Source organism: Vipera ursinii, assembly GCF_947247035.1.
Source record: "Vipera ursinii genome assembly, chromosome: 17".
In the NCBI taxonomy this organism is placed as follows: domain Eukaryota; kingdom Metazoa; phylum Chordata; class Lepidosauria; order Squamata; family Viperidae; genus Vipera; species Vipera ursinii.
Window position 1 is genome coordinate 4,633,681 of NC_139530.1, and position 24,041 is coordinate 4,657,721.

General features: G+C 60.1%; 2 protein-coding genes across 2 annotated transcripts; one reads left to right on the forward strand and one right to left on the reverse strand.

Annotated features, from left to right (window-relative positions):
* Positions 1–80: 80 nt before the first annotated feature.
* MFAP2 (microfibril associated protein 2) lies at positions 81–5,002 on the forward strand. The gene is made up of 9 exons (XM_083375723.1): positions 81–812; positions 2,395–2,484; positions 2,911–2,988; positions 3,148–3,180; positions 3,518–3,598; positions 3,754–3,792; positions 4,016–4,103; positions 4,457–4,530; positions 4,761–5,002. Exons 2-9 carry the CDS (start codon positions 2,442–2,444, stop codon positions 4,862–4,864), a joined length of 540 nt encoding a protein of 179 aa, XP_083231849.1. The 5' UTR covers positions 81–812; positions 2,395–2,441; the 3' UTR covers positions 4,865–5,002.
* A 213-nt stretch (positions 5,003–5,215) lies between these two features.
* Positions 5,216–23,904, reverse strand: CROCC (ciliary rootlet coiled-coil, rootletin). The gene is given in 36 exon segments (XM_083375724.1): positions 5,216–6,088; positions 6,195–6,323; positions 6,580–6,711; positions 6,922–7,122; positions 7,344–7,493; positions 7,601–7,825; positions 7,933–8,148; positions 8,476–8,639; positions 9,009–9,129; positions 9,246–9,439; positions 9,527–9,905; positions 10,124–10,291; positions 10,777–10,936; positions 11,204–11,442; positions 11,590–11,733; positions 12,188–12,322; positions 12,623–12,750; positions 12,753–12,798; positions 13,582–13,748; positions 14,043–14,170; positions 14,603–14,796; positions 15,287–15,517; positions 15,864–16,010; positions 16,218–16,362; positions 16,613–16,795; positions 17,324–17,523; positions 18,160–18,366; positions 18,501–18,593; positions 18,751–18,847; positions 18,989–19,204; positions 20,182–20,288; positions 20,535–20,700; positions 20,863–20,963; positions 21,666–21,749; positions 22,230–22,415; positions 23,485–23,904. Coding segments are annotated over 36 exon segments (5,808 nt in total). The 5' UTR covers positions 23,623–23,904; the 3' UTR covers positions 5,216–6,001.
* Between the last annotated feature and the right edge of the window lie 137 nt (positions 23,905–24,041).

The following is a 24,041-nucleotide window of genomic DNA, read 5'->3' on the forward strand; positions in this document are numbered from 1 at the left end:
AACCCAGGAAAATTAAGTGCCAACTACAGGCGGAACATGGCTTTAAAAGGTGGCATGGCAAAGCCTGGCCAAGAGGCACGTGAGGAAAGGGCTGACCCGGATCTGGCAGGCAGGCAGGCAGGCAGTTTTCCAGCCCAGGCAGTTCCCCAAGGGATCCTGAAAAAGCCGCTGCGGGCCTCTTCGGAGCTGCTCTCTGCCCTAAGAGGGGGAACAGTGGAGGAATGGCTTGGAAAGGCCCGTCGGCAGAGCAGGCCCGTAGCAGAAGCCGACGACGGGTAGTTCTCCGGCACCCCGCGGCAGCATTGCCGGTAGCGGTGGAGAAACTGGGCAGAGAAAGAAGCAGCAGTTTGCTTGAACCCTCCCCCGCAGGGCAAGCCACCGAAAAGCCCACGCCACTTCTAACAGGACGCTCCTATCTCAAGGAGATAGGATGGCATCCTTTGTGTCTATCTCAGATGATGGTAGACTGCCTCTAGGCCTTGAGGCTTTGGGGATCAGCTTCTGCCCAAGGGCTGCCGCCACCCTCACAGAAGGCGCTGGCCAGTCCCTCCTCCACCGTGGATATTTGAAATAACACCCCCCCCCCCGATGAACTTATGACACCCGTGCACCAGTGTCCCCTTGAAGGGAGCAGCTTCCCCCTGGGGAAGAAAGTTCAGCCCTGCCGCCTTGAGAGAAGGAGTCGGCATTAGGACCCAGGAGCGTGGCTTGCCGGGGTGGAAGCCTGGCTCCTGCAGCCCCTTTGGAAAGTTAAGACCCAAGCAAGGGAGGAGAGCAAAGTCAGCCGGAGAGGGAGAAAGACCACCGGGCTGGTAAGTGGCTGTGGGGGGGGAGGGGGGCCGCCACGGGCCCGTGGGTCAGCTTCACAATCGGGGGTCAGCTTCACAATCAGGACTGGCAAAGGGGGCTTCTTTGGGGAATGCCCTCTCCCAGGCAATGCAACCCGCTACCTACCTTTCAAAGGAAACTTTAGCAACAGGAGTGCCAAAGCCAACGCCCCTCCCCCCTCTCCTCCTGCCACCCCACCCCCACCCCTGTTCTCAATCCCAGGCCAAAATTCTCCCCCCCCCAAAAAAAAAAAGAGACAAAAGGTAGAGCTTTCCCTCGCCTGGCAAAACTTAAGTTGGCTTGGCAGAAAGCCCCCCACCCCCCACATTTCCTGAGGGTCTGGTCTGTGGCTTACTTTTCTTAGGAAGTGACTTCTTTTATTTTATTTTATTTTATTTGAAAGCCCCCTTCCCACTCTTATTTTAAAGGGGCTTTGCTTCGCACCCACGAATTTGACGGGGGGGGGGGGAGAGAGAAAGGAGGGCTCTCTTTTGTTCTCCTACTTGTGCAAAGGGGTGGGGGTGGGGGGTGGGGGAGGGTGGGAAGGGGAGGGGGAATTGCGGAGGGGCTGCCGGGGCCGGGGGCCGTTCTTGGCTTTGCGGGAGCTGGCTGATTGCTCCCAGATGTGCCCGGCGGGAGCATCTGGTTTCTCCAAAGCTTCCGAGCCCCTTCCTCTCCCACCCACTCATCGGCCTCCTCCTCGCACCTCCGCTGCCCAGCACAGGAAAAGAAGCCAAGGGCAGCTCAGGCAAAGGGGAGCTCAAGTTAGTTCTGGAGGGGGTCTTGGGGGGCAGCCCACCCCCCCCCCCCGGCCTCTGCCCAGGCCCCCTCCCACGCTTACCAGGTCTGGCAGGGAAGCTGAGTTAACCTGGACTTCTCCGGGCTGCTTTCTCAACCCTGAAAGCTCGCTCATCAGGCGGGATCTGCCTTTTCTCCTGGGGAGCTGGAGAGAAGAGCGGGCAAAAGCCCCCCGGGAACTTTTCCTCAAGCCCTGAGCAGGACCCGATCCAGGATCACTCTCTTCAAAAAAAAAACTCTGCAGTGAGAAGCGAGTTATGGTCCGGAGAGGCTTGGGCCAAAGCTGCTGGCCAAGGGCAAGGCTTCTCCGCCCACCTTCCCTCGCCACCTCCCGCAGGGCTGGGCAGGCAGAAAGCCCAGCAGGTGTGTGTGTGTGTGTGTGTGTAAGGATGCTTTGATCTCTGGAAGCTCACCCCTCCTTGGACAGACCGAGAAGTCTGGGTCGGCCGTGGGGGGATGACAGACACCCATGACAAGACACCCGTGAAGGTGGGGAAAGAGTCCCCAGCATCCTTGCCGGAAGCATCTGGCTTGTGTGCTGGAGACTGGGCTCCTTACGGGGGGGGGGTCTATCCTCCGGGCAATTTTGACTTTTGGAGGCCCGCCCGCCTCCCAACTAGCAGCGAAAGCTTGGCGACCCGCACCAAGTTTGCTTCTGTGTTGAAGGCTATTCAAAGGGGGCGGGCGGGGGTGGTCGTTTCTGCCTTCCGACCCAAACGAGATTTGGAAGGCAGAACTAACGAGCAGCGTCCCCCGTTTGTCTTTCAGCTCGGCTCCGATTCAGCTACCCCGCCCCCCAACCCCACCAGACTAGCATGAGGACTCTCCTGGCCCTCCTCTTCCTCCTCCGCCTGCCAGGTAAGGGCCAAGCTGGGCCTCCATCGCCACCCCCTCCTCCTGCCCCCTCTTACCCAAAGGGACCCAGGGCCTCCGCCCCCCCTGCCCCACCCAAATCCCACGACCGGATGGATGTGCCCAGGAGACGGTGCCACGCGCAATGAAACACTAGGTCTCCTCTTTCCCAAATGCTGGGGGAAGGAAGGGGCAAAAGGGCTCCCCGCAGACCCAGGGTGAGGGTCCCACAGAATGGGACGGCTGGCTTTCTGTCTGGGTCACTTAACAACCCCCCCCGACACAGACCCGGGTCAAGAAGCGTGAAAAGGTGCCCCACTGCAGTGGCTCTCCCCAGTCGAGAGCGCCGGGAAGGGCCACGCCTGGGCAGATGCGGGGCCACCACCCCTGGAGCATCTGGCCTCAGTTTCCCCCTCTCCTCTCCCTTCGCAGCAGCGCTTCTGGCCCAGGGGCAGTATGACCTCGATGACCCCGCCTACCCCGAGCCCCCCTATGCCCCTTACGAAATTGGTGAGTACCAGCCAGGGTCCAGGACCGTCCCGGATCCTGCTCGGAGGGTGGAACCACACACACACACAAAGATACACACACACACACACACACACACACACACCCCGCTCTCCCTTCCGGGAGCTCGAATCACTTTGGCCTTCTTCCCTTCTTTTTCAGAGAGCCAAGACTACTACGATTACGCTGGGAACGGTGAGGGCCGACCCTGCCTTGTAAAGCAGCGGTTCCCCCAATCTTTCTGGCTCGGCAGCCTGGCCGGGGGTGGGGGAGAGGGGCAGGGTGGGGGGGGAAACTGGGGGGATAGTGCCATTGTGAGTAGTAGAGGGGCGCTTTGTGCAGGGGGAGCAAGCGCACAGACGAGCTTTGTGTGCAAGCGCAGGCGAGCCCTGGCCCGCCAGCTGCGCGCGGCACGGGCTTGAATAAGCCGCGGATCGGTAGCGAGCCACAGCCCCGGGGATTTGGGGACCCTCTTGTCACGAAGGGCTGGTCTAAAGCAAGCACCCCCACACCCCCATCCTCTACACTGCAGACCTCTCGCCCCAAACTCCGGAGGAGCACTTCCAATCCCAGCAGCAGAACCAGCAAGAGGTCATCCCTGCCCCGACCCCAGGTGAGCAGCACGTGGGGAGGGGGGGGGAGGCATCAGAAGAGAGACCCTCCCTGCCTTGTGTCTTCCTGCACTGCCACCCCCTCAACGTTCCCAGGGCTGACAGTTACTCACACCTTGCTCCCGTGTGGGCCTTTTTTTTTCTTTCTTCCCCCTAGACATTTCTGAGACGGAGCCCACCGAACCGGGGCCCCTTGGTAAGAGGTCGCCGGCTCTGAAATCAGTCCCTCCTCTGGAGGTCTGCAACAGACAAGTTGGTCTCAAGGCCCCCACCCCCAGGATGCCTCCTGTGTCACCGAGAGGGGGATCTCTGTGGCTGGGGAGGGGAGGGGAGGGGGGCGCAAAGCAAGCTGAAGGCTCTTGGGACTCAATGTAGCTTCACACACACACACACACACCCGTCTTGTTCTTGGTCTCCAGACTGCCAGGAGGAGCAGTATCCCTGCACCAGGCTGTATTCCATTTACAAGCCTTGCAAGCAGTGTCTGAATGAGATCTGCTTCTACAGGTGAGTGGCTGCAATGGGATTGGGACCAAACCAGACACACACACACACACACACACACACACACACACACACACACACACAACCTTTCTCCCCCGGGGCAGGCTAGGCTCCTGAGCCAACTTGCGAGGGAGCTGGTGTGCTTGCAGTCGGCCTGCAGCCGATCCCGCGGAAAGCTTTACAGGCGGGAGGGGAAGGAAGGCTGCCTGCCGACGCGGGCGTGTCGGTGGGGTGTGGTTGTGGTTGTGGGTTGGCGTCTGCTTTAACGCAGCTCCCAGGCTTCCTTCCCCGGTGGGTCGTGGTGGTGGCGGTGAAGTGTGCAAAGGGAGACCTTCTCTGGCCTTCCCCACGTTCAGTCTCCGCAGGGTTTACGTGATCAATAAGGAGATCTGCGTCCGTACGGTCTGTGCTCACGAAGAACTCCTAAGAGGTACGTACAAAGGTGGTGTGTGTGTGTGTGTTTGCGTGTCCTCCGGCCGCAAAGGTTACAGAGGCAGCCGCTGGCTGGAAAGGCTGTTTTGGGACACCCCCTACCCAGCAGCACTTGGGACAGCTTTGCCTAAAACCTGGGTGGGTGGGTGGGTGGGTGGTGGCGTGTTAGGAGATGTGGGGATTCTGCTCCTGATGGTGGCTCTCCTCCTGCCCCCCGCGCCCCCCCAGCCGACCTCTGTCGTGACAGATTCTCCAAGTGCGGCATCATGGCGACCAGCGGCCTTTGCCAAACTATGGCCTCCTCTTGTGCTCGGAGTTGTGGCGGCTGCTGAGCGGGGGAGGGGTCGTGGCAGCGGGGGGAGGCGCTTCTGGACCACGGACGGCGCCGCCGGCCCGCACCCAGAGGAACAGCGGCCCTCCTTGGCCCCCTCCCCCACCACAGCAGTGACACACCTGCAGGGCTGCTCATTCCCGGCACACCTTGGTGTGTGTCTCAGCGGGGACCCGCCGTCGTCCCTCCGGCGTGCCGACCGTCGCGCAGCTAACTGGGTGGGTTCGCCGTCTCGTCATTGCAACCTATATATTTTTTTTGTACGAACCATTCTCCCCCCTCACCCACCTTTTTTTTCTTTCTACAAAACGATTAAAAAAACGTATAACAGACCAAACGTGTTACGGTTCCATTTGTAAGTTTGTTTGTTTTTTTTCTGACAGAAGAGAATGGCGCTACAGAAGCCCCTCTTCCTTGCATTTTCACCACCCTTCTGAAATAGAAGTGGGGGTGGAGGGTGTGTGTGTGTGTGTGTGTGTGTGTGTGTGTGTGGGAAACGCTCAAGTCTTTCATTAAAAAAAAAAGTTCGTTGTAAACTATTACGAGGACCGGGAGCAAAGCCTGCAAAACCGACGGTTCCGCAGGTATAAAAATGTCTTCCTACTTTCCCTGATTGGGTGCTCCGTAAAAGAGTCCAAACGGAGACAAAATAAAGACCTGATTAGGATCTATGGTTAGATTTTAAAAAATAAAAATAAAACTAGGATCTACGGTTAGATTTTAAAAAATAAAAATAAAACCTCGGTTAAGGAGCCCCAATGCCCTTTTGGCCCATCCCGGGACATAAACGCTGCTCCAGCCAATGGAAGGGGGAGGGGGGGGTCTCCCTCCCCAGCCAGAGAGCAGGCTAGCACCTGCTGAAAGGACTCCATTCTCTGGCCCCGGGGCCACTCGCGTCCCCCTACAGCTTCGTTTGGGTCACCTTTGTGGGGTGCGGGGTGGGGTGGGGTGTGGACGCTCCTTCTGATCCAGCTGGGATCCGAGAAGTTAACGAAACGTCTTCGTAGGACCCGTGCCTTCTTGAAAGGAATAAGCTGCGGTCTGCGCTACCTTGTGAATCTAGGCCCGCTCTTGCCGCGGTGGCCCTCTTTTAAGAGACGTGGAGGCTCGGCTCCTTCCGCGCGTCTGCCGTCCCGGTTCAGTGTCCGGAAAAAAGAGGGGAAAACGGGCCATGAGGCTGCCCTTTCTGGCTCTCTTGCTGCCGCTGCTCCTTCAGAATCGAGATCTGTGGTGGTGGGGGGGGGGAGAAAGGCCCCTTCAGTGTCCAGGCAAGGGGGTGCGGAAGCAGCACCGCAGCCGGGCCAGAGTCTCCCGGAGGGAGGGGGCCTCACCTGCTCTTCCAGCCCTCTGCCTCCGTGACGGTGGGGATCGCTCCGGCGTTCACCCTCCTGCCGCTGTGGGGCAGCTGCTGGGCCAAGAGGCTTCTTCCCCCGGACCTGTTCCAGCTCTGCCACCTGCGCCTAACCCGGCCGAGGGAACGTCACGGTTAATGTCCATCTGGCTCCCTCACTCTCCAACCTCTCCCTTCCGCTCGGCCAGCACCAACCTCCAGGGAGCCGGGTTTTCCTCCAAGAGGCCGGGGAGTGGAGGGCCCCATTGCCACCCAAGGAGCTGGCGGGGGCCGAGACACGCTCTCCTTCCTTCCTTCCCCAGCTGGAGGGAGGGAGGAGGTATCCGTGGGGCAGGCCACCCGCCGGGGCCCGGGATCACCCTTACCTCCAGCTGCCGGATCTGCTGTTGGGCTCCCACCAGCTCTAGCTCTGCGCCCGTCAGGGAGCGATCCAGGCGCCCCTTCTCCACCGACAGACGCACCGCGTCCTCGTGAGTCTTCAGCTTCTCCCGCTCCACCTGCCAAGCCCAAAACACATCAGTGGCTGCACAAAGGGACACACACACACACACACACACACACACACCGCCCCGCCGCCACCCGCGACTCGCACAACCGGCGGGAGAGGATTTAGAGGGAAAAAAACACTCGGCTAACGTGCGGCTTGTGAGCTGAGCCCCCTCCCCTCTGGGAACCTGCTCTTGGTTCCCCCCCACCCCCCACCCGACCTTGTCCAGAGTCCTCCGCAGGGCGCTCTTCTCCTTCTCCAGGCGCAAGGACAGGCGCTCGGCCTCCCGCTTCTCGCTCTCCAGCTGCGCCAGGGCTTTCTGCAGACTGGCCAGGCGCTCCTGGAGCAGGCGCCGGTCCTCTTGCGCCTTCTGGAGCTTCCGCAGGGCAACCGCCTCCCCCTCCTGGCGTTGGCGCAGCAGCTGCAGGCGGGGTGGGGCGGGGGGAGGGAAAGGGGGAAGAGGGCACGTGAGGACGAGTTTCCAGGCACGACTGGCCCCTCCTGACCCCGGGAGCAAAACCCCCTCTTGAGGAACGCCCGGGAAGACTCTCGGGCCACCCGGACCTCAAACGCCGGCCTCGCAGGTCTCCTTTCTTCTGGAGAGCAAAACCAGAGCACCTCTGCGGGGGTCAAGCCACTCGCCTCTTCCTGCTGTCTCCCCAACCCCTCCAGCTCCTCCTTCTGCAGCTCCAGCTCGGCCCGCTGCCCCTTCAGGGCTTGGAGGCGCTCCGAAAAGGCCCCGTTCTGCTTCTTTGCTTCTAAGAGGGCCTGGCGGGCCGCGTCCAGTCGCTCCTGGAGGGACACAGGAGGAAAGACGTGGGCCCATCTCTCTCTCGGCAAAGCGAAGGGCCACCGTTGACGAAGGAGGGCGCCGGCAGCGGTGCCCAAAACGCACCCACCTGCAAGACTCTCTGCTCGTGCGCCCCAGCCACCAGGGCCTTCTGCAGCTGCAGCAGCTTCTCCTGAGCCGAGGCGCTGCTGGTCTGGCTCTCGGACAGGGTGGCCGTCAGCCCCTGCACCTTCTCCTTCAGGCAGCTCTCGGAGTCGGCAGCCTTGGCCAGCGAGAGCTTGAGTTGGTCCAAGGAGTGCTGCAGCGCCCCGGCTCTCGTCTCGCTCTCCGTCACCTGGTGTGGCAGGAAGAAGGCCAAGTGGGGCTGACTGGCAGCCAAAGGGGGTAGGGTTGGGCCCGGGGCGGTCATGCCGAGGCCCCTGTGATCGCCCGGAAGCTCACCTGCCTCTGCGTGAGGGTGACGCGCTCCTGAAGAAGCTGGAGCTCAGCCTCGCGGTCGCTTAGCACCACCTTGGCCCGCTGCAGTTCCCCTTCCAGCGACCGCCGCAGGAGCTCCAGCTTGGTGCCGCGGCTCTCCGAACTGCCCAAGGCGTCCCTCAGCCGTCGTTTCTCCACCTCCAGCTTGGCCTCGTTGGCCTTCATCTTGCCGAGTTTCTCCTGGAGCAAGCCGGAGGGTGGAAAGGGGCGATCGCCAAATGTTTCCGGCTACCCGGCCGGGGCAGGCTGAGCTGATCCGGAGATGGCTCAGCTGGGACAACGGGGAGCTCTGGGGGGGGGGGGGGAACGCAGCCGGCTCTGCCGCCACCCCTCGGCTCAGCAAATGGCGCGGTGGGCTGGCTCTTGATCTTGGGAGTTCAGGAGAGCGAGCTGGGATGGGGAAGGCCTCCTGGGACTCAGCAGAGGAAGCCGGATGGGAGCAGCCTCCACCTTTTGCTCAGATGATGGGGAGAAGGACGGAGGAACCTGCCCCACCCCCCCGCTCACCTGTGTGGCCCTCCGCTCGCTTGTGGCCGCCTGCAGATCGTGCTCCAGCTCGGCCAGCTTCTCTGCCTGGGCCTTCCGCTCCCGCTCACTCCAGTGCAGGGTCTCCTCCTGAAGCATCAAAGCCGTCTGGGCCCCGGTCAGTTTCCCATCCAGACTGCGCCTCTCTGCAGATGGAGTAGCACATGTGCTCAGGGAGGGAAGGGCTCTCCGGAAGTGTCTCCCACTTTCTGGGGGGGGGCAGGCGGGCAGCTCCGGTGACCAGTGGGCCCAGCCCCCATTCCCGAAGGGCCCAAAGGAGGAACCCCTCCGAGGAGTTGTCCCACTGAGCAGCATCGTTCTGACGTGGGCGCTGGATGCTGTAGCCGGGGGGGGGGGCACACGGTGCTGTCTCAAAAGGCTCTGCTTGTTCTCATCTCCTTTCCGGAAGCGTCCAGCGAGAAATGCCGTCTCCCGCGAACAAGCAAAGCGTAAAAAGGAAGCGTTCGCCCCCCCCCAGCTCCCTTATATTTCCTGGGAAGAGAGGAGGAAGTTACCTTCCTCGCAGGCGGCCAACTGCTTCTGCAGCTGCTGCACGCGGACGCTGGCCAGGTCGCGCTGGGCCTCCGTCTCGGCCAGCTGACACTTCAGGGCCCCCAGCTGGGAACGGGCTTCGTCCTGGATCCCGAAAGACAGAAGAAAATGCACCCAAGGGGGTTCCTTTTTGGGGGTGGGTGGGAGAGGGGGACATCTGCTGCAGTAGCCGCCCGAAGTGCGACTCGCTCTCCTCGTACCCGCTCTTGCTGTGCCTCCCTCAGCTCTTCCAGGAAGTCTCGCAGCACGTTCTGAACCACTTCCGGGTTGATATCTGCCCCCAGTTGCCCGGCTTGGCTGGGAGACGGGGGGCGCTCCGGCGAGAGCGGGAGGGAGAGCGGGCTACTGGCCAACGAGGCTGGGCTGCCCTCGGCCTCCTCAACGGTAGAGGTTCCTGCAGAGAGGGAAGAGGACACGGCTGTGGCCTGCCCAGCGTCAGAGCCCGATGGAGACCTTAAAGCAGGCGCCCAAGCGACGCTACCTCTGGGAGGAGAGAAGAGTATCTTCGGGGAGCCGCCGCTGGCCCTCGCCACAGGGCCACGGCCCCTGCGGCCGACCCCCAGGGTCCGCCGGAGGGCCGAGTGGAGTCTGCCCAGCTTGTACTCCGCCTCTCGCTTCAGCCCCTCCAGGCGGGACAGCTCCACTTCCAAGCCCTGGGCACGCCCCTCGGCCGCGCTCAGACGCAGGCCCAGCTCGGCCCCTTCCGCCTGGGCCTTCTCCAGCTTGATCTCCAGGTTGCGGGCCTCGTCCAGCAGCTTCTTCTCAGTCACCCGGGCCTCCTCCAGGCTCGCCAGCAGCCCCTTCTCCCTCAGGCGCGACTCCTGCTCCAGGTCCAGGAGTTTCCGTTGCAGGTTGTGGAGCTGAAAGGAGAAGAAGCCTTTGGGCACGGAGGCAACGGGGAAAGGCAGCGAACCCCGAGCTTCCGCCTGGCTGGCTGAATCCAGCAGGGGGAACGTCGTAAGGACCGCGGGGCCGCGAGACCTCTCTTGGCAAGGCTGGGCCGGAGGAAGAGAAGCCCTCTTCGGGGGGGGGGGGGAAGCTTTCGTCCGGCAGGAACCGAACTCAGAGCCGGCCTCACCTCTTTCCGGGCTGACTCTCGGCCAGCCTCGCTCTCCACAATTTTCTGCTTGAGGCCAAAGGATTCCCGCCGGGTCTCCTCCTCCCGCTGTTCGTCAAGGGCCACCCGCGCCTGGAGCTCGGCTACCTCTTTGCTCTTCTTGCTGTTTTCGCCGTCGAGCATCTTGACCTGAGAAGAGACAGAAGGCCAAAATGCTTGCATGGGGGGGTGGGATGGGGGGGGAAGGGGCAGGGAAGGAAGGAAGGAAGGAAAGCGAGTCCACCAAAGGCGTTTTATAGGAGGCAAAGTGGGAGGGCTTGCTTGCCACAGCCTGGACAAAGCCTATCAACCACACACACATACACACACACACACACACACACACACACACACACACCGATGGAAAGGAAGGCAAAAGAGAAGCGAGGAGGAGCGGCAGCAGCGTTCCAGGGATGAGAGAAGGAAAAAAACGCCCACAGAGGTGTAGCCGTGGGAAAATCCCCCTCCCTCCCTGCCAGAGAGACCCAACCCTTACGGCAGGGGTCTTCAAACTTGGCCCTTCGATGACTTGTGGACTTCAACTCCCAGAATTCCTCAGCCAGGCACGCACCGAGTTTGAAGACCCCTGCCTTACGGGCCCTGCCTAACCAGGCTCCTCCTGTCTGCGTCCATACCTGTCTCCGCAGCTCCTGCAGCTCCCTGCGGGCCTCCAGCCGCGACTGCTCCACCTCCTGGAGGCTGCTGCGCATATCCGTGGCCTCCTTGCCGGCAGCCGCTTGGGCCTCCTCCAAGACTGAAATTTTCTGCTCCTTCTCCTCGGTTGCGCGCTTCAAACTGGAAAGAGGTTAACAAAAACAAAAGGGGGAACCGTCTTCAGTGGGAAAATCCACGAGCCCCTCCTGTTCCAAAGAGGCTGAGGGCCTCCAGACTAGGTTGGGGTGCTGTGGAACCGCTGGAGGTTTTGGAGGCGTGGGAAGAAGTCTCCGGTCCAAACGCCGCGACGCCGCTTTTAGCACCGGTCTGCTCGTGGCAGGATGTGCGGCTGGCGCGATGGCAGAAGAGAACGCAAAGTGCGGCCGAGGGACTCAGCTCAGGCCCCACCTGATGCGCTCGCTCTCAGCCCGCTTCAGGGCAAGCCGCAGCTCCGTGTTGGACCTCTGGAAGGCCTCCTTCTCCTTGCCCTCATCGCTCAGGCCACGGCGCAGCTCTGCCGCCTCCTTACGGTGGAGGTCACGGGCCTCCTGGGCCTCGCGCACCTTGCGATGGGCCTCCCCCAGTTCTCGGCGGATCGCTTCCCGGGCCTCCTCCAGCAGCTGTAGCCGCGTCTTTAGCTCCTCCACCTAGAGAGGGGGAGTCTCTTTCGTTTCTGCGGCATGCGACCTCCGCAGGCCGGGCTCTCGTCAAAGGTCTGCTGCAGCTGAGCATGTAAGAAAGAACCCTCCTTCCCTCTGCGGTGCTCAGAGTGCCCGCTGGCTGTGGCCCCTCACCTCGCAGACGGCAGACTCCCGCTGCTTCGCCAGGTCCCTGGCCTGCTCCTGCAGGCCCTTGGCCTCTCGCTTGTGCCCTGTGATGGCCTCTTCCAAGCGAGAACGCAGATTTCGCAGCTCTGCATTCAACGCGCTGACGGTGCTCTGGTTAAACGTGGAAAAGTCCATTGGCTGCTCCGTGCCTGCCCAGAAACCAGCCCCCCCACACACACAAAGAACCAGTGCAAGACAGAAGAGGCCGTGCAGAAACACCCCCCCCCCGCCCGTGGACAAACCCACCTTCTGTTAATCTGGTTCATGAGGCATGCAGGCAGGCCGTTCCTAATTCAATAAACCAGTTGGGGAAGGAAGGAAGGAAGGAAGGAAGGAAGGAAGGAAGGAAGGAAGGAAGGAAGGAAGGAAGGAAGGAAGGAAGGGAGGATCAATGGAAAGGAGGGAAGGAAGGGAGGGAGGGGATCAATGAGAGGGTGGGAGGGTGGGAGGGTGGGAGGGAGGGAGGGAGGGAGGGCCTGCCATTGGTCACAAAAGTTCATCCGCTGGCAGAGAAGGGCTCTGCCCCATCCTGGGGAAATGCCCCAGGGCCCGCCAGTCCCCCTACCCGGTCCTGCTCCTGGCGGCTGCGGCTCTCGTGCTTCTGCCTTTCTAGGTCCAGGTTGAGGGTGGCCAAGCTCTGCTGGGTGGCCAGGAGCTTCTCCAGGAGGACGGCCTTCTCCGAGTCTTTCACAGAGAGTGCCTGGGGAGGGAGCAGGAACGGGTCAGCAGCTCACCACCACCGCACCTCCCAACGGCGGAGGACCAGCGGCCAGCGATGCTCATAATCGGGCAGATTCAGACCCCTTTATGCAAGCTGGGAGCCTCATTTATGTCACTGCTTGCTGCAAAGCACGAGGTGAAGGGGGAGAAGGATTGGCATTTCTCCCCTCTTCCTCCCCGCACGAAGGGATTATCTCCGTTCCCCAGAAAATCTTCCCTTCGGCGACCTCCCTTACCCCAGGGCCCCCCCCCGCTCTGCCCGAGGGGCTCCCCTCCTCACCTGCTGCTTCTCGCTCTCCGCCAGCAGGAGGCCCTCGTCCCGCTCCCGCTGCAGAGCCGACACCTCCGCGCTCAGCTCCTCCTTCTCGGCCTCGTGCTGGGCCAGCAGCTCCTCCCGCTCCTCTCTTGGTGTCTCAGCTGCCCCCGTTCGGCCTCCTGCTCCTGCCGCAGTGCCTCCTGCCCAGACCGTGCAGAGAGAGAGAGAGAGAGAGAGAGAGAGAGAGAGAGAGGAGAGGAGACAGGAGAAAGAGAGGACAGAGAAGAGAGAGAGGAAAAGAGAAAGAGAAAGGAGAAAGGGAGGAGAGGGAGAGGGGAGAGAAAGAGAGAGAAGAGAGGAGAGAGAAAGGAGAGAGAGAGAGGAGAGGAGACAAGAGAAATAGAGGACAGAGAAGAGAGAGAGGAAAAGAGAAAGAGAAAGGAGAAAGGGAGGAGAGGGAGAGGGGAGAGAAAGAGAGAGAAGAGAGGAGAGAGAAAGGAGAGAGAGAGAGGAGAGGAGACAAGAGAAATAGAGGACAGAGAAGAGAGAGAGGAAAAGAGAAAGAGAAAGGAGAAAGGGAGGAGAGGGAGAGGGGAGAGAAAGAGAGAGAAGAGAGGAGAAGAGAGGACAGAGAGAGGAGAGAGGACAGAGAGAAGAGAGAGGAGAAAGAGAGAGGACAGAGAGAGAGAGAGAGGAAGAGAGAGAGAAGGAGAGAGGAGAGACAAGAGAAAGAGAGAGAAAGAGAGGAGAGAGAGGAGAGGGAGAGAGATCAGAGGCATCACCTGCTCTGTCCCGAAACTGGCCAGGGACTCCTGGCCTCTGCCACAGTTTCTCCCCACGTGAGGCTGCAGGGCCAGCATCCCCCCCCACACACAAAAAAAGCCAATGGGTGAATTATGGAGGCCACTGTCGCAAGATGGTGTGTTCCTGCTGGGCGCTCCGGCAGCCTTCCGCCCCAGCCCGAGGCCCGGATTCCACCCTACCTTTTCCCGCTGGAGTCGCTCAACCTCCGCCTGGGTAGCTTGCATGTTCCTCCGGGCAGCCTGGGCCTCCTGCTCCGCCAGGGCCCGGTTCTGGGCCACCAGCTGCTTGTCTCTCTCCAGGCGGCTCACCTCCGTCTCCATCTGTTTGTATAGGTTGGCAAGCTCCGCTTTTGGGGGGTGGGGAGGGGCAAGAGCAAGGTAAGATAGATAAGCATTTGGGGGGGGGTTTCTGCGAAGGAGGGCTGCCCTGCTTTTCCTCCGCTCAAGGACCGAGGGCCACCAATTACGTGCAAAGGAGAAGGGGAGGTCCTGGTACCCAGCGCAACTGGGGGGCAGGCAAGCCGTCCCTGGGCACAGCTCCCTCCCCTGGGCTGAAGGTAGACAAAAGTTCAGGGCCCACCATGCCTCTCCCCAGCAAGGGTCCGAAGGAAAGTGCTGCCTCCCCCTCCGTCTCCCGGTACCTTGCAAGGCCTCTTTGGCCAGCATCAAGCTCTGGTTGCCCACTTCCAGCTGCTCCCTCCGGGCGTCCAGGTGTGTCAGCCTCTGCTGGCTCTCAAAGAGAGAGGCCTCCAGGCAGTCCTTTCCAGACCTGGCCAAAGAGAAGGATCGCCCTGGTCAGGCTGGGGAGTGGGGGTGTTTTTTTGGGGGGGTGGAGGGGGATTTAGGCTAAGCCTCATCCTCTTTGCAGTCAGGCCTTCCGCTGTGGCTGGAGGGTTCACCTGCCTCCACCAGCACTTGTTGGGCCGCTAGTCACCCGGGACCAGAGAATGAGGGCAGTGATGCACGCCGAGCCCAGGGCCGTCTGCTTCCCCGGCACAGAAAAAGGCTTCGGCTACCGCGTGGCTGGAGGAAGACCCCCCCCGCCCTCCCCAAAAGACCCAATTCTGGCAACCGTCACCCTTAAGCAGAAAGAAGAACGGGACCGGCTCTTCAGTCAAGTCTGAGCACCGGAGCTGCCAGGCCACCGTGGGGTTGCAAGCATGCTGGCGTCCCTCGGAGAGCGCCTCTCGGCCTCACCCACCTGAGGCCAGCGAGCTCCTCCGCCAGGCCGTGGTTCTCCCGCTCCAAGGCGGCCACCTGCACCCTCAGCCCGGCCGTCTCCTTCATCAGCGCCTCCTTCTCCTGGGCCAGCCGGAGCGCCGACTCCTTCTGGCGTTCCAGCTCTTGGCACGCCTGGCCCAGCTCCTTGCCGGCTGCGTGCCTCTGGCGGGACGACTGAGGACGGGGCGAGAAAAGGCCGCCGAGCCGTTGGCAAAGGCTCAGCCAAGTCAGTTCCCCACCCGTGCGAAACAACACCACCCCCGGTGGATCGTGGGCAACTGGGGTCGGAGAACGGAATGAGGGAAGGCGAGGGCTGTTCAGCGCAGAGAGACTCGGGTCCAGCTAAGGCAGGGGTCTTCAAACTTGGCCCTTTGATGACTTGCGGACTTCAACTCCCAGGATTCCTCAGCCAGGCACGTGTGCCTGGCTGAGGAATCCTGGGAGTTGAAGCCCGCAAGTCATCAAAGGGCCAAGTTTGAAGACCCCAAGCTAAGGATTCCCTTAAAGCAGCTTGGATCCTGCACAGAGCGCCTGCTGGACCTGTGCAAAGCTTCCCCAGGAACCCACGTCCTGCCTGCAGGGCAACCCAGAAGGGTGGAGGGGAGCAGGGTTCTGCTCTGAACAGGAGGGCCCTGGACCTGGGATCCCTGCAGCCGCCTTCTACCTGCTCCAGCTGCTGCTGCAGCCGCCCTTTCTCCTCCTGCAGGGCCAGCAGCTCCTGCTCCAGGGCCTCCTGGCTCTGCTCCACCGCCTGCAGGGAATGGCCCAGGCCTCGGCGCTCCGAGTCCAGCTCCAGCTTCTCCTGCACCAAGCGGGCCAGGTCGTCCTGGATGCAGGCCTTCTCCAGCTCCGCCTCCTGCTTCTTGCTCAGCAGACAAGCCTTCTCCTCCTCCAGCTGCCCAAGGGAGGTGCCCAAGGCCGCCGTCAGGGAGGGCAGGGATGCTGCTGCTCCTCCTCCCGCCCGAGGCATTTTTCCAGGGAAAGAGGCTGACTAGGATGCAGCTGCCTCTTCCCATCCCCGCTCCTCCATCTGCCCCGTTCCCCTTTAGGCCACTGAGGTGCGGGGGACAATCCGCCGGGAGGGCAAAAGGCTGCAGGCTCCGAGTGCCGGCTTCTGCGCTTGCAGGCGCGCAGGCAAAACAGGCGAGGGAGACTCGGGCATCGCTCAGCCAGCCGCTGCGGACACAGGGCAATCCCCTTTACCCCCGGCCAGACCCACCCAGCCCTCACACAGCCCTAACCTGGATGAGAATCTGGTTCAGCTCCGTTTTGTCTTGGGCCAGCCCTTCGTTGAGGGCGCTCATTTTGGCGAGGGAATCGCGGGTGGAGGCCTCCTCGGCCTTCAGCCGGTTCAGTGCGACTTCCAGCTCAGCCCGGCTTCCCTCGTTCTGGGGGGGGGGGGGGGAGAGAAAGAACACCAGGGTGGCAATGGGAGCCTTTCCAAAGCGGGGGGAGGCCGCGACCAGCGTCAGCACAAAGGGCTCCATGGGCTCGAGGCCGGGGCTGCTGGCACGCCATCCCTTTGCTCCAGCCAAGGTGGGCCCAAAGGCATCAGCTGCCCCCTCCCTGGCTTGAACCTCCGGCGGGCGCCTTGCCTTGGCTAGAGCTTCGGCTGCTTTGGCCTTCTCCTCTTCCAACACCTCCTTCTCCAGGGTGGCCTGGCTGAGGGCTTCCTTCGTCAGCACCAGCTCGTTCTTCAGACTGGACTTGGTGGCCTCTAGGTGCTCCAGCTGCTTCTGGCTGTTGGCAGGGCAAAGAGGGGAGGACCAAAGGGGGCCCCGGCTGAACGCAGCCGGCTCGGAATGCCAGAAGCAGACAAGCCCAGAGGAGGGAAGGGCAGAGTCCCCCGGCCTTCGGGGCTTCTCCTGCCCAAACCAGGGTCTCCTGCCCAGTGTCCCACCACCGGCTTAGCCGGGGAGTGGGCTGAGCCCTGAACAAGGCCTCTCTGTCTGTGGCTGGGCAGGGGCCCTCCAACTCAGCCCCCCCCTACCTCTGTTCCACTTCCTTCCAGGCGTGCTCCCGGTCTTTCAGCAGGTCCTCTTTCTCCTCCTCCAAGGCGACGCGCTGGCGCTGGAGGTCGCTGCCGGTGAGCTGCAGTTTCTCCTTCTCTTGACGCACCTCTTCCAGTTCCTGCTCCGCAGCCCGGAGGCTCTTCTCCAAGGACAGCTTCTCGCTGATGGGGGGCGAGGGGGAGGGAGAAGGGGGTGAGACAACCACAGCCTTGTGGGGTGCAGCAGGGAAGAAAGCCAGAGGCGGCTCTGCCCTTCCTGAGGCCTCTCAAAAGCCGAGGAAGGCCAGCAGCCCTGTTTCTGAGCCGCTTGCCGACGCCTTTGCTCGACGGGCATCGCAGAGAGCCCATGGGGGGCTTTTACGGCCTCAGAAACCGCTGCAGCCCCAAGTAGGCATTTAGGGAAGTGGGTGCCACATGGGCTTCACAGGAAATTAGCTACCAAAGTAAGAAAGCAACATAGTTTAACTTAGACCCACTTGAGGGCAAACTGTAGCATTCTGGGTTAATTTGGGACCATTTTCCCAGTCCATATTCCTCTGCTTTGCCTGACGAAGCAACAAATGGCGAGCGCGTAGGCCGGCCCCGAACGAGGCTCCCCACAGCTCACCCAGAAAGACAGAGCGGGCCTCCTGCCAAACCATTGGGCAATTTGGAAAGCGCGGTTCGAGGACGCCAGGCTTCTCCTCTTACCTGCCCAGCAACTCTACCGCTGACCGGAAGTGGCTGGCATCCCGGCCTGCCTCCTCCCTGGCCCGAGCCAGACTCTCCACCTCACTCTGTAGCTGCAAGACTGTCTGCTCCAGGGATTGCCGCTCGTGGTTATTCTCGGCCAGCTGCCTCTTCAGGGAAGACGCCAGCTCTTGAGCGGCCTCCTGTTTCCCCCGGAGTTCCTGGGTGCAATGATCAACTAAGTCACGGGTCGGGGCAGACCGGGAGGAAGGGTTCCCTCCCACCCCCACCCACCCGTGTGCACGCCCAACGCCAGGGAAAGCAGACTCCAGCCAACGCGGAAAACTGCAGGAAAGCAGCTACCCGTGCAGTCCCAGGGGGGGCTGGAGAATAGCACCAGGCTGGGATTCATCTTCTTCCTGTGTATGTTTCTTTTTTAAAAGCTTTCTGATCCCCACGGCTGGAGGTTGCCCCGAAAAGAGATTAAGTCTCGGGGAAGCGGAAGAGTCAGAAATTACAACAGAAACGGGGGGAGGGAAATGTGTGTGTGAGATCCAGAAGAACGGTCTTGCCGTCCCACCCCCCCACCCAAAACCAACCTGGTCTTCTGCCCACCCAGAGAAACTCTGTGGCAGGAGGAGGGGGCCTTCCCAGGAGAGCAGCCCCCCCCCCTCAGCTCTCCCAGCCTCAGGCCACATCCCGCATTTATTTTGCCACCCATCTCGTTTCGAAGTGACACTGGCCGGCTCGCGGCACAAAAACACTGAACGCCGCTAGGCACACGCACGTTCCCCATGCCACAAAAACGAAAGCTTCCTTTAAAATGGCCCCTTTTTTGTAGACCGCCCCTCCCTCACCTGCAGCTGCAGCTGGCGTTTCTGCAAGGCAGACTGCACCGCAGCCAGGGTGGAGGTGACAAAGACAGGGGAGAGGCTGCGTCGAGGCGAGGACCCCCGCAGAGGAGAGGACAAAGCCCGCAAGCCGTTGCCGTTGCTGGGCGAAACATCAGCGTGCGAGTCGGGTGGCGGGAGTTGACCGGCGCCTTCGGCATCCAGGATGGCTACCTGAAGGGTGGGCCAGAGGAACCCCCCCCCCGTTGGAATGCAGAAAAGCACCTCACTTGCCTGCCCCGTGCAGAGACCAGGTGTGAGCCATTTCCAAGAACTTGGGGGGGGGGGTTGTGCCTGGAAGGTGGTACCTGGGAAATCTCCCGCAGGGCCTGGCGCAGCTTCTCAGCTTCCCTCCTCAGGGCTTCCATCTCGCCAGCCTGCTCCTGCGCCCGGGAGGCTTCCTGCAGCAGTAAGGACAGTTGGGGAGGCAGCCCTGCCCGAATGTTCCCAGTGTGGCTCTCCTCTCCCTCCCCGTGTCCCAAACGGCCTTCCCTCAGCTGGGGTCCGTTTCTCACAGAGTCCTCCCCCAGGGCCAGCCCCTCTGTTTCCCCTTCTCACCAAAGTCTCCAGCTTGTGGGTCAAGCCTTCAATCGTCCTGCCCTTCTCCAGGTTTTGCCCTTTCAGGCGCTCCAGGCTTGAGAGGGCTTCACTGAGCCTGAGGCCGGAAGAAAGGCCCCACATCAGCCTTGCGGCAGCGGCTGCAAAACCAGGACCAGGCCCTCCCCAACTCCAAAGACCAGAACCAATTTCAGAGCATATCCTCCCTCTCTCTCCTCCTCCCCTCCACCCAGCCCACCTGGTGCTCAGCTCCACCTTCTCTGTGTCACACCGGACCTGCAGCTGGATCACGTCCCTGACCTTGTCCTCCAGCTGAGCTGTCAGCAGCACCTGCTTCTCCACCGCTGCACTGGCGCTGCTCTCCGACAGGTGAAGGCGGCCGCTGAGGTTCAGGCAGGTGGCCTGCACTGCGCGGCTCGTCTGGGACAGCTCGCTCTTCAGCTCCGAGAGGTCCCTACAGGAGGAAGCGGAACCTTTGCATGGCAGAGACAGAAGAAGGGCTCCTGTTAAAAGCGCCCCCTGGAGGCAGGCGCAGGAGCGAGCGTGAGGCTACCGCTCTTGGGCCCGTCCGTCGCTCACGGTGCTTTGTGATCCAGGCAAGCGCCAGAAAAGCGGAACTTGGGGAGCAGGGAACGAAGCCGAACCTGTTCTTTCCCAGCCTACATGAGTCCTTGTTATGCTCGCAAGGAGAAACCCCTCTTCCAAGAAACAGGCAGGAACCGCAAGAAAAAACCAACCCCATTGACCTGAGTCAATGTCCAAGGCAAACAAACACAGTCCGCAGAAACTCGATCCTCAACACGAACGGTTGCCTTCAGCAACCAGCACCTCCCATACCTCCCCTTTTATTATTCAGCCCAGGCATGGCTTCCTAATGCCTTCTCCTTTCCCTCTGGAGCCGCCCCATTGCATTCCTCTGCCCTACTCTCTTTTCTTGCCGGCGCTTTCGTGCATCCTGGTTAACTCCCAGCTGTGCTTCATCACTGTCCAACTCAGGCTCCCAGCACAGCTGTGTCTCAGCCTGAGCGCGAGTAGAGGGGCCAGGCTCCTCGTCCGACTGTAAGTCTTGGAGCTCCTCAGAGCCTTCCTCTGACTCTGATCTCACTCCAGGCCCCTCCTCCTAGTCCTCAGACTCAGCTGCCGGGTCCACTGGCTGGCGAGGAATCACAGCAGAACCGCCTGGCCTTCTCAGTGGCACGGGGAGAACAAGAGTGGAAGAAATCTCGTGCCGAAACAGGCACGCCAGTGCAGTGCAGCCCAGAAGTGGCACAAAAGTCTCTTAGGGGCAAACGGAGACTGAACACGCCTGAATTTGCTTGTTTGGGGAAGTCAGATGCCCTGCGGAACCCTCGATTCCTGAAGGGTCTCTCGCTTGGCTGATTCCAGTTTAAAACTCGCAGCTGCGGACCACCCTTTAATCCCAACACTAACCTTTCCGCCATGCTCTTCATTTCGCTGAAGTGCCTCCTGAGGCTGACCACTTGACGCCAGAGGGTGAGCAGCCGGCTGTGCTCACTGCTGAAATAATCGTTGAACGACTGATGAGAGAGAGAGAGAGAGAGAGAGAGAGAGAGAGAGAGAGAGAGAGAGAGAGAGGGAGGAGGAAGAGGACAGCTGCTACTGACTTCTGTAGGGACTCCGACTTCTGCCTCAGTCCCCAACAACACGAACCTCTTGGGTGCATCCCCAACTTGGTCGAGCTGTTGCCCATCTTGTTCAATCTGGAATGAATTCTCCTACACACACACACACACACACACACACACACACTTCCTGCCCCAAACCTCTTCCTCTCGCCTCCACTCGGCCTCTCGCTGCTGTAGCTCCTCTCGGGCTTTCGTCCAGTCCATCGTCAGCTTTCGGATGTCCTCGCTGAGGGCCTGGTTGGCCACGTTGGCTTGCTCCAGCTGTTCCCTCAGCATGGCATTGACCTGGGCCAAACTGGCACTCCTGGCATCGAGAGAGGAAAGGGCGTCGTCGCCAAAGCCCAGCGGGACGAGGAAAAGTTCGCCCCACTTCTGGGGCTGCTGGAGGCAGTCTGAGACAAAGCGGGCACAGGCCGGGGGGGGTCAGATGGAGAAGGGGGCATCCGTGGCTTCTCTTCAGCCTCACCTTTGCTGCTCTTCTTCTAAACGGATCAGGGCGTTTTCCAGGTGGTTGCTATGATCTTCGTCGGGACACAGATGCAACTCTGTGGCAACGTCTAAATGGCCCTGAGGGATTCGGGTGGCAGAGAGCAAAAGGAAGAATGAGGTCCCGACATACTTGCCAGGGTTCAGCTGAGGTTCTTCCAAGCTGAAGGGAGCCACTTTTTTTGGAACATCGGCTTAAAGCCCGGCCACAAAGTCCGTGACCAGATGGCATATTAGGTTGGAAAAAGTTCCCCTCACCCTGAGATCCCAATTCCTGGGGGAAAGTGGCTTTTTGATGCCACAGAGCCCAAGAGGATGGAGGTTTTCCTTCCGTTCTGGGCGGCCACTGCACGGCCGAGACTTGGGAGGTCCCAGGGTCCTTTGGGAAAGCTTTAAATCTCGGTCAGGTTCAAGCTCAAGACATGGAAATCGGTTTGCAACCATCCTTGGGCCCTCCGTTCACACTGCTGCTTCCAAAAGACTTGTCTTTGCCGTGAGAGCTCGGTGCCGTTGGCCTACAAGGTTAACCAGCCCCAAGGCAGAGAAAGTGGGCCAAGGAAGGTAGCGAGGAGCGGAGGACTTCCAACATTGTGAAAAAAATTATCCTGACAGAGAGATGGACTGCCTCCAAAATTTACACACAGCCCCGAAGTCCACGTGGAGTTCTGTGCACTGGGCAGCTGGCGCCAGCTGCAAAAACGGGGCAACTTAAGCAGCCCTCCCCCCCTCCCAGGCCCAGTGGGCTTGCCCTGGCCTGCTACACAGAAGAAAAACGCCCCTCACCGCAAGCTGCTGATGCTCCAGCTCTGTGGATTTCTCCAGCAGCTGTTGCTCTTGTTCCCCACACTTTTTCTTATACTGCAAAATCTAGAAGGGAAGGGAAAGAAAAGTGTGCCGAGCAGATACAACCGCAGTTCTTGGTCCAAGAGTGCCATCCTTTTTCGCAGAGAGAAGAGCAGGCCATGACCTTGAAGATCTTCTTGAAGGAGAAGCTAGCTCGGTCTTGGCAATGCCAGCGTTACCTTCACCCTGGCAGAAGGGCATAATAGAAACCTGAAGGAACCTGAGGGATTGCAGTGGGAGAATTCCTCCAGAAATAAGGCCTTTCTAAGTATCACCTACCAGGAGACTAAACGAAGACTTAAAAATTCCTGAGAGGAGGAAATTTTTTTGCAGGCCACTGAAACTTTACTCTGACTCGGGTGAACTGGAATCCAGAGCCCTGGTCCAGCCCAGAGGCAGGGAAGCGCCTGCCAATCAAAAGAGCTACTGTGACACCCCCACTATCAATGAGCCTGGCGCAGGTGGAGGCGCGCGGGAGGCTTTTCCGGCGGTTGTCCAACCCACCTTAGCTTGCAGCTTCTGCACCAGCTGCGCCTGCCGCTGCTGTCCCTCCTGGTAGGCCTGCAGCTTGCGCTTGTAGGAGCCCTGGTCCTCCTCCAGCCGCCGGCGCAGCTCGATGTTCTGCTTGGCCAGGCTCTTGTTCTCCAGGCCGTTTCGCTCTCCCGTCTCCAGACGCAACGCATCCTCCAGCTGAGGCAAAGCACAAGCCTGAACCGGTTGCATCAATTCCCATTCCCTTTTCATTCTTGTTCCATCCCACAATTCTATTCTATCCCATGTATTCTATTCTATTCTATTCTATTCTGAATTCCACTCCATTCCATTCATATTCTATTCTATTCTATTCTATTCTATTCTATTCTATTCTATTCTATTCTATTCTATTCTATTCTATTCTATTCTATTCTAAATTCTGAATTCCACTCCATTCCATTCATTTTCTATTCTATTCTATTGTATTACACTCTTTATTCCTCCTGTTACTCTATTCTAATTCTATACTATTGCTATTCCATTACTATCAGTATTAATATTCCTACTCTGTTTTATTACTATTCTATTCCGTTCTTTATTCCTCCTGTTACTCTATTCTAATTCTATCCTATTGCTATTCCATTACTATCAGTATTAATATTCCTACTCTGTTTTATTACTATTCTATTCCGTTCTTTATTCCTCCTGTTATTCTATTCTAATTCTATTACTATTCCATTACTATCAGTATTACTATTCCTACTCTATTCTATTCCTATTCTATTCCTACTCTACTCTATTACCATTGTATTACTATTCCTATTCTATTCCTGCTGTTATTCCTACTCTTATTGTAGCCTACTCTATATACCCTATTCTACTCTATCTTATTCACGTATGCATACCTACACGTGCAGGTGAGTGTGTATATCCGTATGTACTAGGGGTAGGCAACCTCGGCTCTTTTCTGACTCAAGGACTTCAACTCCCAGAATTCCTCAGTCAGCTGACTGAGGAATTCTGGGAGTTGAAGTCCAGGAGCCAGAAAAGAGCCGAGGTTGCCTACCCCTGGTATATATACACACACACACACACACACACACATAGAAACACTACGCATATTTGTGTGCGCGTGTGTGGTGCACAATACAGATGTGTTACTTGTGTTATTTGATACAAGGGACCCTCCAGGCCAGGAAGGGGGTGTGGGGGGGGGGGGTGGCGAGAGAAACCCCTCCCCCTCACCCCCGAGTCTCCCCCCCTGCCCCTATGCCCCCCTCCCTACCCTCTCGCTGAGGGCGTTGTATTTGATGGCCAGCTCATCGCGCTCGGCTCGGCTCTGGGCCAGCAGGTCCTCCACGCGGGACAGCTCCTGCTGGAGGAGGCGGTTCTCCTCCTGCACGGAGAGCAGAGACGACGACATCTCGCCCGGGCCGGCTGAGGGGAGACACAGACACGGGCGCGCGCGCCACCCGAGCACTACAACTCCCGGCGTCCCTTGCGCTCCGGCTCCTCTCCCTCGGTCGCGGGAGGGCCTCCCGCCGAAGGTTCACCCGCTTTCTTCAAACTGCCGGGAAGCCGAGTCCGGGGAGTTACGCCTCCGCGGGAGCTTTGCCGGGCGGCTCGAAGCCCTTCCCCGCGGCTGCCTCAGAGCCGGAGGAAAAAGGCGCGAAAGCCGCCGACGCCGCCTGAAGGGCCTTTTTCCACCCCCCTCCCTCCCCTGACACCGCCGGTTGCTATGGCGCCGTTGGAGGAGGCGGGGCGTGCTGAAGGGACGCGAGCGCGCTGGACTACGGCGGCCGCCCGAGGCCATTCCGGCTCAACCGCGCTGCCCGCCACCCA